The following is a 15,025-nucleotide window of genomic DNA, read 5'->3' on the forward strand; positions in this document are numbered from 1 at the left end:
AGGTATAGTTTCACATTAGTCACCCTAAGCATTATGGGCCTGAAGTGAGGAGGATAACACACCCAAGCGGGATGATGATTTTTCTGGAGGTTGATAGATTAAGAGACCAAAATTTGGTAGGGGATAGTCATGTTGGCGAGAAATTCCTTGACTAGGATACGCTACATCCAGTGAACGACAATATGTACTATGTAACGTTAAGGAGGTCTAGTATGGGTCAATATCCATGTGGAGAAGGTCTAGATAATGTGGGCGGTAACAGTTGATGTGAAGATGTGTTAATTCATGCTTACATGCATGTTGGGGAAGTTTTTATGTACTTTCATAGGTAAATGTACTACGTACGAGTAAGCATGTGTAGTACTATGTATTATTCATGGGGACTAGCAGTAATGCACAAAGTACATAAAGGCACTAATGTATTAGTGGTAACTCATTAATACTAACATAATAGTTAAAATGCATCTAGAGAAAAGTTCAGGGAGTAGTTTAATTAGAATTTCAGCTTTAGGTGTCGACAGTGAAATGAGAACACTTTTTTCCTGAGTTGTCCTGGGGAAAGGATCTCCATTTCTGGTTTACAAGACCAGAGTATTGAATTATACTACAAGGACATTTTCACTTAAGTAATTTCTTTTTGATTAGGGTAGTAAGTGGTATGAGGGTAAGGATGGTAGAGAAATATATAATAGATGCGGTCTGTCTGATGACAATAAAAGGGTATTCGACTGGCTAACCTCCAATTCATGTAAGTGTAAGTAGGTCAGCTACTAGGATTCAGAATAAGCATTGACTTAATGGCAGGAATATTGTACTTTGTTGTTTAGGTATGTTAAGTACGGGAATAATTGCTAGAATAAGAACGGAAAATATGAGGGCTAGGACGCCTCCTAGTTTGTTGGGAATGGATCATAAGATTGCATATGCATACAAAAAATATCACTCTGGTTTAATGTGGGGTGGAGTATTGAGACGGTTAGCTAAAGTGTAATTATCTGGGCTGCTCAGGAGGTCAGGTGAAAACAGTACAGGCATTAGAAGGAAAAGGAGAAAAATTAAACATAGAATGTCTTCAGTTGTCTAGTAAGGGTGAAAAGTGATTTTGTCAGGGTCTGACAAAATCCCTGAAGGTTGTTAGATCCTGTTTCACACAGGAATAGAAGGTGAACAGTTGCTAGAGCTGCAATGATAAAAGGTAAGATGAGGCCAAGTGCGGTGGCTCAGACCTGTAATCCCAGCACTTTGGGAGGCTGAGGCAGGCGGATCATGAGGTCAAGAGATCGAGACCATCCTGACCGATATGGTGAAACTCCATCTCTACTAAAAAATACAAAAATTAGCTGGGCGTGGTGATGTGCACTTGTAGTCCCAGCTACTCAGGAGGCTGAGGTGGAAGAATCACTTGAACAGGAAGGCGGAGGGTGCAGTGAGCTGAGATTGCGCCACTGCACTCCAGCCTGGTGTCAGAGCGAGACTCCATCTCAAAAAAATAAAGAGAAAAAGGTAAGATGAAATGGAAAGCAAAAAATCATGTGAGGGTGCTTTGTCAACTGAGAATCCACCTCAGATTCGCTGCACAAGGTCAGATCCAATGTATGGGATGGCTGATAATAGGTCTGTAATTACTGTAGTGCCTCAGAATGATATTTGGCCTCGTGGGAGTACGTAGCCTATAAATGCTGTTGCTATGATTGTGAGTAGAAGAATAATATCAATATTTCCAGTTTCTAGAAATATAAATGATTCCTAATATAAGCCTCATCCAACGTGTAGGAAGAGGCAAATAAAAAATATCGAGGCACTGTTAGCATGGAAATATCGGACCATTCAGCCGTAGTACACATCTCGATTGATAAGAGCGATTGAAGAGAAGGCGGTTGAGGTGTCCGGTGTATAGTGCATGGCAAAAAATAGTCCTGTGATGATCTGAAGAATTAGGCAGGCACCGAGAAGTGAGCCGAAGTTTCATCATGTAGAAATGTTAGATGGTGTGGCAAGATCAATAAATAAGTGGTTAATATTTTTTGCTAATGGGTGTGTTTTGCAGGTATTGGTCATTAGTATCCTTACAGTTGAAATACAACAATGGTTTTTTATATCATTAGTCATGGTTATAGTCCACATGGGAATAATGACATATGCTATGTTTTTATTGTGTATTCTCTTGGTTATAGGATTTGCAGGCTTTTCTTTGAAGCCTTCTCCTATTTATGGAGGTCTAGGGTTAATTATCAGTGGTGCTGTGCGTTGTGGTATTGTTTTGAATTTTGGCGGGGCTTTCGTGGGGTTAATGGTCTGTTTGATTTATCTGTGTAGTATGATAATTGGTTTTTATTATACTGCAGCAATGGCTATTGAAGAATATCCTGAAACGTGAGGGTCAAGTATTGACATTTGAGGGGCTTTATTATTAGGATTATTAATGGAACTAGTGTTAGCTTGGTGGATAGTTGAATACAATGGAGTAGTAACCATGATTAATAGCGTGGGGAGTTGAATAATTTTTGAGGGGGAGGGGAGGGATTATTGCATGAGGATTCTGTAGGTGTGGCTGCTTTATACAGTCATGGATGTTGACGAGTGGTGGTTACTGGTTAACCATTATTTGTAAGTATTTATGTTGCAATTGAAATTACTCGGGGTAACAGGTTAGACAATCAATAGTAAAGTTAAAATAGGTGGAATTAAAAAAGAGAGGAAATAAAGTTTAAGCCTTTTTCAGTAGATGCAGTGATGGAGGCTGAAATTTGGGTTTGTGAAATCATTTTTGGTATATACTTTTCTAATCAAATTAGGTCTAGTAGAAGTGAAGCCATATTTTGATTTGTGGATAAGCTTGAGTCGGGGGGGTTGAACAGTGGGTTGTGGCTGGATAAAAACTAGCATGTTAGAGAAGTTGAATATGTGTAATAGGTGTTTAAGTTTGAGGTTATTAGTAATAAGATTAAGCTCTATTGCTAGCAAGAGGCCCAAGACGGTTACACCTAGGGCTGTGAGTTTAGGATGGAGTGGCATAGTTGTTTGAGGGGGTGAAGCAGGAATAATACTGTTGGTAATAAGAAGTCCAGCAAAGATGCTACTGATTGCTAGGCGGTTAATTGAGTTAATTAGGAATTGATTATTTTTGTTAATAATAATAAGGGTTATGAATCAGAGTTGTCCTATCTGAGAGCTGAGAGAAGAAGATAATGCAGCTACCCAGACAGCCGTCAAGTAGGTGGCAATGAGAGTGATAGGGCTCAGGCATTGACATATGACATTTGTCTCAAAAAAAAAAGAAAAACATGACAAGGGAGTTAAAATGCAGTCACTGTAGACTCTTCTAATCATATATCTTATATTACATCATCTGTTTACAATTGACAAAAAACTGGAGGTACCATTATAGCCAAAAAAAGACATTACTACATATTCCTCTGTGTGTTCATGCCTCTTTATAAACAGATGACCTTAAATCTGCAGCTACATACCTTCTAGTATGACACAACCTCTACCTAAAATAGGAGACTTGCTAGTCATGGTGGCTCACATCTGTATTTCCAGCACTTTACAAGGCTGAGGCGGGAGGACTATTTGAGCCCAGGAGTTTGAGACCGGCCTGGGCAACAAAGCAAGACCCTGTCTCTATAAAAACTTTTAAAAATTAGCCAGGTATGGTGGCACGTGCCTGTAGTCCCAGCTACTTGGGAGGCTGAGGCAGGAAGATGGCTTGAGCCCAGGAATTTGATGCTACAGTGAACTATGATGGCGCCACTGCAGTCCAGCCTGGATGACAGAGCAAGTCCCTGTCTCAATAAAAACATTAAATAATGACAAAACAGGAGAGAGATCCAAGATGGCTGATTACTAGCAATTCAGGATTGTAGCTCCCAGTGAAAGCGCAGAGAACGAGAGGATGCCACACTTCCAGACGAATTTTTGTTGCTCACGGACCAGGAGATTCCCAGCAGAGGAGCCCCATGGGTCGCCAGTGTGACTCTTGTGGCCGGCGCGGCAGTTTCGCTGGCACCTCGGCGCGGCAGTTCTTGGTGCAGAGTAAACGGGACTGGGTCCCCTTTTGGTCGACGTTTGGAGCTCCGGGAAGGCAGAGTCACCCATTCAGCTGATTGAAAAAGGGACTCAAGAGGGAAGCCAGACTGGAGATTCCCAAGCAGAAAAGCACCATGAATCTTAATGCCGCTGTTTTAGCCGGCGCAGTGGGTTGCTCAGATTCTGGCGCTGGGAATCAACAAGTTTGACATCCACTCAAAGACCTAATTTGAAAGTCAGTAATTACAAAGACGACAGGTGGATAAATTTACAATGATGGGAAGAAACCAGCATAAAAAGGCTGAGAATACCCAAAATCAGAATGCCTCTCCCTCTACAGGGGATCACAGTTCCTCATCAGCAGGGGAACAAGGCCTGATGGAGAACGAGTGCATTCCATTAACAGAACTAGGCTTCAGAAGGTGGATAATAAGAAACTTCTGTGAGTTAAAAGAACATGTTCTAGCCCAATGTAAAGAAACTAAGAACCTTGAAAAAAGGTTTGATGAAATCCTAATGAGAATAGACAATTTAGAGAGGAATATAAGTGAATTAATGGAACTGAAGAATATAATACGAGAACTCCGTAAAGAATGCACAGGTTTTAACGGTCAAATTGATCAAGCAGAAGAAAGGATATCAGAGGTCGAAGTATGAAATGAAATGAGAAGACAAGATTAGAGAAAAAAGAGTAAAAAGGAATGAGCAAAGTCTCCAAGAAATATGGAACTATGTGAAAAGACCTAATTTACGTTCGATAGGTGTACCTGAATGTTATGAAGAGAATGAATCCAAGCTGGAAAATATTCTTCAGGATATTATTCAGGAAAACTTTCCTAACCTAGTAAGGCAGGACAATACTCAACTCCAGGTAATACAGAGAACACCACAAAGATATTCCTAAAGTAGAGCAACCCCAAGACACATAATCGTTAGATTCACCAGGGTTGAAATAAAGGAGAAAATTCTAAGGGCAGCTAGAGAGAAAGGTCAGGTTACCCATAAAGGGAAGCCTATCAGACTCACAGCAGATCTTTCAGCAGAAAACCTACAAACTAGAAGAGAGTGGGGGTCAATATTCAATATCCTCAAAGAAAAGAATTTTCAACCCAGAATCTCATATCCAGCCAAACTAAGCTTAATAAATGAAGGAAAAATAAAATTTTTCGCAAACAAGCAAGCACTCAGAGATTTCATCACCACCAGGCCTGCTTTACAAGAGCTTCTGAAAGAAGCATTACACACAGAAAGAAACAACCAGTATCAGTCATTCCAAAAACATACCAAAAGGTAAAGAGTATCTCTATAATGAAGACTCTATATCAACTAATGGGCAAAATAGCCAGATAATATTAAATGACAATATTAAACTCACAAATACCAATATTAATTCTAAATTTAAATGGATTAAATGCCCCAATCAAAGACACAGACAGGCAAATCGAATAAAAAGTCAAAACTCATCTGTACGCTGTATCCAGATCCATCTCATAAGCTAGGACACACAAAGACTCAAAACAAAGGATTGGAGGAAGACTCACCAATCAAATGGCGAGGAAAAAAAAAACAACAAAAAAAAAACAGGAGTTGTAACTTTCGTCTCTGACAAAATAGACTTTAATAGTAACAAAGACTAAAAGAAATAAAGAAGGACATTACATAATGGTAAAAGGATCAATGCAACAACAGGAGTCAATGATCATAAATACATATGCAGTCAATATAGGCGCACCCAGATACATAAGACAAGTTCTTAATGACTTATAAAGAGACTTGGACTCCCACACAATAATAGCGGGAGACATTGACACCACATTGTTAGTATTTGATGGATCAACCAGATAGAAAATTAACAGGGACATCTATGATTAGAACTCAGACCTGGAACAAGTAAACTCAGTGAATATTTATAGAATTCTTCATCCCAGGTCCACAGAACATACATTTTTCTCAGTATCACATTACACCTATTTAGAAAGTGACCACATAATTGGAAGTAAATTACTCTTCAGCATTTGCATAGCATTTCACAGACTTAAATGAAATATTGGTTAGCTGTTTGTTTGTTATTTTCTTCCCTTATTCCTTCCTGTCTCCGCTGTTAAGCACAATTATCGGCATAAAAGAGGTTTTTAATACCTATTTTTAGATTGCATTCCAGCCTGGGCAATAGAGCAAGACTCCTGTTCTCTCTCCCCATTTCTCTTTCTCTTTCTTTCTTTCTTTAAAAAAAAAAAAAGACAAAATAATATAAGAGACTTTGTTTCACATCAAAAAACGTTTACAGGTTGGGTGTGGTGGCTCATGCCTGTAATCCCAGCACTGTGGGAGGCCGAGGTGGGCAGATCACCTGAGGCTGAGAGTTTGAGACCAGCCTGACTAACATGGAGAAACTCCATCTCTACTAAAAATACAAAATCAGCGAAGTGTGGTGGTGCATGCCTGTAATCCCAGCTACTTGGGAGGCTGAGGCAGGAGAATCGCTTGAACCTGGGAGGCGGAGGTTGCAGTGAGCCAAGATTGTGCCATTGTACTCCAGCCTGGGCAACAAGAGCGAAATTCCATCTCAAAAAAAAAAGTTTACCTTGGAAAAAATAAGGAAACACATTAGCTAAAAGCTTTAGAAGCTGGCTGTACACAGTACTTTTCTTACCTCCAATATCCAACAGTGGCTGCTGACTGACATTCAGCTTGTTGACATCACTATCAAACATTCCTATCAAAGAGGTCTTTAAAACTGCCAACAAAAGCTTTTCCTCTTGTAGTAAAATTTGCCTTTTATCTGGAGTAACATTGATATCAACACATTCTAAGGAAAAAAAGAAAACACATTTATTATGTTTACATTCACTTTCATTTTATTTATTATTATTATTCATTTTTTTCAGACAGGGTCTCACTCTGTTGCCCAGGATGGAGTGCAGTGGCACGATCTCAGCTCACTGCAACCTCTGCCTCCTGGGTTCAAGTGATTCTCCTGCCTCAGCCTCCAAAGTAGCTAGGATTACAGGCACGTGCCACCATGCTGGCTAATTTTTGTATTTTTTAATAGAGACTGGGGTTTCATCATGTTGGCCAGGCTGGTCTCAAACTCCTGACCTCAAGTGATCCCCCTGCCTTGGCCTCCCAAAGTGCTAGGATTACAGGCATGAGCCACTGCGCCCAGTCAAATTCACTTTTAACAATAGATATTTCCCCATCTATTATTTCATTCGCTTGTATCTATCAAAAGTACCATTAAAAATATTACAGTGTCCAGATTAAGAATCATAAGTTATAAAATCAGCTTTTTCAAATAAATGAGCAAAAGATAATTTTTCAACAGACAAAACATAGAAGGGCTTGAATAGGTAAACTGGAGAAAGAAAAGCAAACAAACACATAAAAATAACTTTAAGTATGCAAATTAAAATAAGATATTTTATCCCCTATTGAGTTTAGCTTAACAACTATATTCCTAGTACACTGTTGGTAGGCGTGTAAATTGATACGTCTAGAATACAACATAGAAAAGTCTTGGGCCGGGCGCCGTGGTTCATGACTGTAATCCCAGCACTTTGGGAGGCTGAGGCAGGCAGATCATCTGAGCTCAGGAGATTGAGACCATCCTGGCTAACAGGGTGAAACCCTGTCTCTACTAAAAAATTCAAAAAATTAGCTGGGCGTGGTGGCACTTACCTGAAGTCCCAGCTACTTGGGAGGCTGAGGGAGGAGAATTGCTTAAACCCAGGAGGCGGAGGTTGCAGTGAGCCGAGATCGTGCCACTGCACTCCAGCCTGGGCAACAGAGCGAGACTCCATCCCAAAAAAAAAAAAAGCCTTAAAATTATCATATTCACTAACCCAGTAATTCTACTTCTAGCAATTTATCTCAAGAATAATTGAAGATGCGGGCTAAGCGTGCTGGCTCACACCTGTAATCCAGCACTCTGGGAGGCTGAGGCAAACAGATCAGTTAAGGTCAGCAGTTTGAGACAAGCCTGGCCATAATGGCAAACCCCATCTCTACTAAAAATACAAAAAATTAGCTGGGCATGGAGGCAGGCACCTGTAATCCCTGCTACTCAGGAGGCTGAGATGGGAAAGTCACTTGAACCCAGGAGGCAGAGGTTGCAGTGAGCTGAGATGACACCACTGCACTCCAGCCTGGGAGACAGAGAGAGACTCTGTCTCAAAATTTAAAAAATTAAAAAATTAAAGAAATAAAGATGTAGATAATGATTTAATTATACGAACAGTATTTATAATTTCCAAAAACTAAAAACAACTTATATTTTGAAAAATTTAAAAATTAAAATACCAAAGTATAACCATGCATTGGAATATAATTCACCTATTAAAATCACATTTCTGATTAATTTTTAATAACATGGAAAAGAAAACATTCACATCTAAGAACAAAGAGCAGAATACAAAATTATTTCCTCATCTCAAAGAATATGAGAGAGAGAGGAGAGAAGATATTTCTTAGGGTATGTGCATATGTATTTCTAAGTACCTAGAAAAAATACTGAATGTCAATAAACCAGAATTTCAACAATCAGAAAATTCTATATGAAATGAATTATTTCTGAAATTAGGAAGAACATTTAGTCTACTTTCTCCCTTGGTTGACATAAAAAAAGTTACATTGTCCTAATAATACAGTTAACATAGTTTCAAGTAGAAAGCGGGAACTCTGTTTAAAAAAATAAAATTACGGCCGGGCACAGTGGCTCATGCCTGTAATCCTAGCACTTTGGGAGGCTGAGGCGGACGAATCACCAGGTCAGGAGTTTCAGACCAGCATGGCCAACATGGTGAAACCCTATCTCTACTCAAAATACAAAAAATTAGCTGGGCATGGTGGCGAGTGCCTGAAATCCCAGCTACTTAAGAGGATGAGGCAGAGGAATCACTTGAACCCGGGAGGCAGAGGTTGCAGTGAGCTGAGATTCATGCCACTGCACTCCAGGCTGGGGGGCCGTGCAAGACTCCGACTCAAAAAAAAAAAACAAAAAAAAAAATTACATGGCCATAAATCGTTATCTCATTCCGATCATAGCAGAGCTTTATAATTTCATTTTCTTCTTTGAGGCATTAGTCACTAGTTGTACTGAAATGCCAGTGGAACTTACCTGCATCAACAGAAATGTTAAGAACAACAAATGGATATTGATTTCGATTATACATGTGGTAGACCTCATTCACAAGTCTGGAGACCTGCACAAAATACAAAGAACAGAAAAGAATAAACGAGAAATGTTCCCAGCCCCCAACATCCTAACAACATGCTATTCTAACCAACTAGCATGTTCTTAGAAAGGGATACTTTTTTTTTCTTTGGAGACAAGGTCTCGCCTTATCATAGGCTGGAGTGCAGAGGAGCAATCACGGCTCACTGCAGCCTCAACTTCCTAGGCTCAAGTGATCCTCCTGCCTCAGCCTCCAGAGTAGCTGGGATTACAGGCACACGTCACCATGACTCGCTAATTTTTGTATTTTTAGTAGAGACAGAGACAGGGTTTCACCACATTGGTCAGGCTGGTCTTGAATTCCTGACCTTAGTTGATCCACCCACCTCAGCCTCCCAAAGTGTTAGGATTACAAGGGTGAGCCACCGTGTCTGGCCTAAGGATACTTTTCTTTTCTTTTTTTTTTTTCTTGAGATGGAGTTTCGCTCTTGTTGCCCAGGCTGGAGTGCAATGGCACGATCTGGGCTCACTGCAACCTCTACCTCCCAGGTTCAAGCAATTCTCCTGCCTCAGCCTCCGGAGTAGCTGGGATTACAGGCATGCACCACCACACCTGGCTAATTTTGTATTTTTAGTAAAGACAGGGTTTCTCCACACTGGTCAGGCTGGTCTCGAACTCCCTATCTCAGGTGATCCACCTGCCTCAGCCTCTCAAAGTGCTGGTATTTGATTATAGGCGTGAGCCACTACGTGTGGCTATGATACATTTTTTAACAGCTTTTACTGAGCTATGACTGACATGGAATAAACTATACATATTTAAAGTGTGCAATTTAATAAGTTTTGACATATATACACAAACATCTGTGAAACTATCCCCACAATCAAGATAATAAATATATCCATCACCAAAAGTTTCCTCACACCCCTCAAAGTGATATTTCTAATCATGGATTCCTAAAACTAAATCTTTTTCCAACCTAAAGTCGCTCTACAAGAAATTTTAGTGAAACGCAGGCACAACTTAAATGTTCATAAAACACATTCAATGTACATAGAAACATATTTGTGACATATGTCATTAGAAATAAAACAAAATATCACATTAATTGTTATAATTAATAAATATTAATCAATCACAATATAGGTTACAAAATTTAGAAACTGAACCACATCTGGCAGATTACAAGTGAACTCTAAACTCTCATTGAAAAACAGAAAATAGGCCAGGCATGGTGGCTCACGCCTGTAATCCCAGCACTTTGGGGGGCTAAGGCGAGTGGATCATGAGGTCAGGAGTTCAAGACCAGCCTGGCCAACATAGTGAAACCCCGTCTCTACTAAAAATACAAAAATTAGCTGGGCATGGTGGTTCGTGCCTATAGTCCCAGCTACTCAGGAGGCTGAGACAGGAGAATCACTTGAACCTGGGAGGCAGAGGTTGCAGTGAGCCAAGATCATGCCACTACACTCCAGCCTGGGTGACAGAGTAAGACTCCATCTCAGGAAAAAAAAAAAAAAGAAAACCAGAAAATATTACTGAGGTACAATGTTGTGTTGCTAAGTTGCAAACTCAAAAAACCCATGTAACCAAATCAAAATGATCAGTTTAAATTTGAGGCAGAAGTAATCCAAGCCCTTATTTTCCTAGGAAAGTAGAAAGAAGAAAGAGAAAATACAGAAACCCATAGAAAATACAGAAACCATGTAATCAGTCTATACTGAAAGATGACACAGAATGTTATAAAATGTTTAATTTCTTCAAATAACTATAGTTTTTACAATAATAAATATACTGGTAATTAATATGTGTTTATATATTTATATATAAATAAAAACAACACATATAATGTATATATACACATAAGAACATACATATATGAAATTTTAAAAAGTGTACACAGATAAATGCTCCTTGACTTATGATAGGGTTATATGCTGATAAACCCATAAACTGAAAATATTTTATGTCAAAAATGCATTTGTGATAACCTAACCTATGGAATGTCCTATCTTAGTCTTGCCTCAGAATACTTACATTAGTCTATAGGTAGGCAAAATAAAACACTTATTTTATAATAAAATGTTGAATATCTTCTGTAATTTATTGGATACTATACTGAAAAACAATGGTTACACAGGTACTTAAAGTACGGTATCTATCGCATAAATAACTTGCACAACATGGTAAAGTGGTAGAAAAATCTTTTTTTTTTTTTTTACCCAGGCTGGAGTGCAATGTCGACTCAGTAACCTCCACCTGCCAGGTACAAGTGATCCTCCTGCCTCAACCTCCTAAGTAGCTGAGATTACAGGTGTAAGCCACCACACCTGGCTATTTTTTTTTTTTTTTGTATTTTAATAGAGACAGGATTTCGTCATGTTGGCCAGGCTAGTCTTGAGTTTCCGGCCTCAAGTAATCCACTCGCCTCAACCTCCCAAAGTGCTGGGATTACAGGCATGAGCCACTGTGCCCAGCCAGAAAAATCTTCAGTTGAAACCACTTAAGTTGGGGACCATCTGTAGTAGACTTCTGTAAATGCCCAAAATAAGGTAATGTTACAGCCACATTTCTCAAAGTCCCAAATTCCATATAAACTGCCTGTATCAGAAAAAAAAGTTGTCAATGAAAAGTCAAAGGCATAAAGAATCAAATACAAAAAACTTTTAAATACCTTTGCTGGGTCACAAGGCCGCCGATTGATAAAGAAAAACTGTCGGTCTGTTGAACTCCTTCCAACTCCATGTGTGCATTGTGAAATGAAACCTGAGATGCTATTCAATAGTAATACGGTAAGGGCAGGATTCCAGAGTGAAAAGAATTAGAAATACAATCACATGGCACATTCTTAAAGTGAAACGAAAACAAAACACCAGGTGACATGCTGATAAGTATCACTACTGCAGTTCATGGGTACCTATGCTCCAAATCTTTATGCATTATCAAAGAACCAGACCTTCTGTAATGCTCTAGAGCTCCTACAGTCAACCAATGCACCACAGGTGATGCAGTGTGTCCAAAACTGATGTATTGCAGCTCTCTTATCACCTTCCTGATAAATCCTTGGCCTCCATAAAAGGAGTGGGTCTCATTCAAATGCATTCTCAGAACCCCGATACTGCCAACCCGGTTTATCAGTGAAGTCTAACCACCTGTGCTCAGGATTTTGCCCGTACTCCCTCCCCTTTCAAAATCTCCTGGATAGCAAACTTATATCTCATGTCTTGGTAAAGTGCTTGTTTCACATGAGATCCACCCCAGGGATACTGGCATTTCCAGAAGAACACCACCTTCACATAAAGACATAAAGCTCCATGTTTACAATTTCAGCCATAAGCCAAAAGCAAGTGATGGAAGAGTAAGAAATATAAATCTAAAAACAAAAAAAAAAACAAACAAAGAGATCTTAGGCTGGGCACAGTGGTTCATCCCTGTAATCCCAGCACTTTGGGAAGCTGAGGCAGGCGGACCACCTGAGGTAAGGAGTTCGAGACCAGCCTGGGCAACATGGCAAAACCTCATCTCCAATAAAAATACAAAAAAATTAGCCAGGTATGGTGTGCACACTTGTAATCCCAGCTACTCTGGAGGCTGAGGCAGGAGAATCGCTTGAACCCAGGAGGCAGAGGTTGCAGTGAACCAACATCACACGCCACTGCACTCTAGCCTGGGCAACAGAGTGGGACACTGTCTCAAAATAAAGAAAAGAAAGAAGAAATACAGATCTTTACAGAACCAATCCTATTTATGGAAGTGTCTATTTTCTTATACTAAAAGTAATGATGCTGAACTGCCTTCACTAGATGCCAGAAAAGTCAAAATCATTTAAAATTATAAAACAATTTAAAAGCTAGTCTAACTAAATAGAGCCTTAAGGAAGACTAACTCAACAGGAAACCACCTGAAATGTACCAGTTACCCAGAACATGGTGAATTAAGTAACTGAGTCCTTTGTATAAATCATCTTTCTTAGCAATAGCACTGCTCACAGTTTTATAAAAGACATAACCAATTACTAGCCCTGGCCAGGCATGATGCCTCACATCTATAATCCCAGCACTTTGGGACACCAAGGTAAGCAGATCACCTGAGGTCAGGAGTTTGAGACCAGCCTGGCCAACATGGTAAAACCCCATCTCTACTAAAAATACAAAATTAGCCAGGTGTGGTGGTGCATGCCTGTAATCCCAGCTACTCAGGGACTGAGGCAGGAGAAATGCTTGAGCTGGGGAGGCAGAGGTTGCAGTGAGCCAAGATTGTGCCATTGCACTCCAGCCTGGGCAACAGAGCAAGGCTCCATCTCTTAAAAAAAAAAAAAAAAATCCCAGAACCTAAAGTAAAATTAAAAAAAGAAAAAAGAAAAAGAAACGATTACCCCTAAAATCACTATCTTTAAAAAAAAAACAACTCTCAAAACATTCAATTGTAGTTCTCTTGCCAGCAATCTACTTACTAAAACAGATTATGCAGAGCATCCGAACAGCTCAAACCGTACTCTTCACACACGGAGTCACTAGGGGGCAGCTGAACAAAAGGAATGAGGCTTTGCAACTAAAAAGAAAAAAAAAATTCAGTTACTTCCTATAAAGACAGACTGAACGTACTTGTTTTCCTTCCTAGTCAAGCTACCCACCTTACAAGTGCAAAAAAATTCAAGGAATCTTTTTTTTGTTTTGATTTTTGAGACAGGGTCTCTCTCTCTTGCCCAGGCTGGAATGCAGTGGCTCAATCACAGCTCACTGTAGTGTCAAACTCCTGGGTTCAAGCAATCCTCCTGCCTCAGCCTCCCGAGTGAGTAGCTGGGACTACAGGTGCACACCACCATAACTAGCTAATGTTTTTAATTTTTATTTTTGTAGACATGGGGTCTTGCCTTGTTATACAGGCTGATCTTAAATTCCTGGGCTCAAGCAGTTCTCCTACCTCAAAATTGTTGGCCCAGTGGTTCAAACACATAATCCCAGCACTGTCTTCTCCCAAAGTACTGGGATTACATGAATGAGCCATCAGGACACCACTTTTGATTTTACAACATGAGAAAGATGAAACAAGTACCTACTTATTCATAACCTACACATTGCCCACAGAGTGAAAAGATGCAGTATATGAGTGTCTCTGGAAGAATGAAAAACTTTCAGCTTTCGAACATTAATTTTTGTGATAGGTACTTTAAAAATTGATTCTTAGTCTAGGTGCAATGGGTCATGCCTATAATCCTAGCATTTTGGGAGGCCGAGGCAGGTGGATCACTTGAGGTGAGGAGTTCGAGACCAGCCTGGCCAACATGGTAAAACCCCGTCTCTACTAAAAATACAAAAAATTAGGTGGGCCTGGTGGCACGTGCCTGTAATCCCAGCTACTCAGGAGGCTGAGGCAGGAGAATCACTTCAAATTGGGAGGCAGAGTTTGCAGTGAGCCGAGATGGTGCTACACTCCAGCCTGGTCAACAGAGCAACACTCCATCTCAAAAAAAAAAAAAATCAATTCTTAGATTTTATTCTCCATTCTACTGGAAAGGACAATGGAAACCCGCCCTAATCACTAGAGCAGTAAGAAGTGTTTAAGTAACCGGCCATCACTACCTGCTTCTGCCCAAACACAGAGCCGATATTTTCCTTTATGCTGGGGCTTCCACCTGTGCATACCACAGGCTGTCGTTTTCCTTGTCCAAGCTGATTGGTGCAACTGACACGGATGCCTGCTGAAATTATACAGTATGCATGTAAGACCTGGACCATTCTGGCATACTCCTGTTTAAAAAACACAAACACAATATTCTACATTACTTTCATATTACAGGAATTACACAGCTCAAGTTATAA

The 15,025-nt window shown here is 39.9% G+C and overlaps 1 protein-coding gene across 8 annotated transcripts in view; it reads right to left on the reverse strand.

Moving 5' to 3' along the window:
* PMS2 (PMS1 homolog 2, mismatch repair system component) overlaps nucleotides 1-15,025 on the reverse strand; it is a 46,780-nt gene that overhangs the window by 19,709 nt on the left and 12,046 nt on the right. For all 8 annotated transcript variants that reach the window (XM_064376444.1, XM_021671691.2, XM_021671693.2 and 5 more), the window contains 5 exons: nucleotides 14,786-14,953; nucleotides 13,657-13,754; nucleotides 11,878-11,977; nucleotides 9,146-9,230; nucleotides 6,683-6,838 (listed from right to left, as the gene is read on the reverse strand). In XM_064376444.1, coding sequence (XP_064232514.1) covers nucleotides 6,683-6,838; nucleotides 9,146-9,230; nucleotides 11,878-11,977; nucleotides 13,657-13,754; nucleotides 14,786-14,953 — 607 coding nt within the window. The remainder of the gene's footprint in view (nucleotides 1-6,682; nucleotides 6,839-9,145; nucleotides 9,231-11,877; nucleotides 11,978-13,656; nucleotides 13,755-14,785; nucleotides 14,954-15,025) is intronic.

This window comes from Aotus nancymaae, unplaced genomic scaffold (assembly GCF_030222135.1).
Source record: "Aotus nancymaae isolate 86718 unplaced genomic scaffold, 86718_ANA_hifiasm-v0.15.2.pri h1tg000015l_0, whole genome shotgun sequence".
NCBI classification, from domain to species: Eukaryota; Metazoa; Chordata; class Mammalia; order Primates; family Aotidae; genus Aotus; species Aotus nancymaae.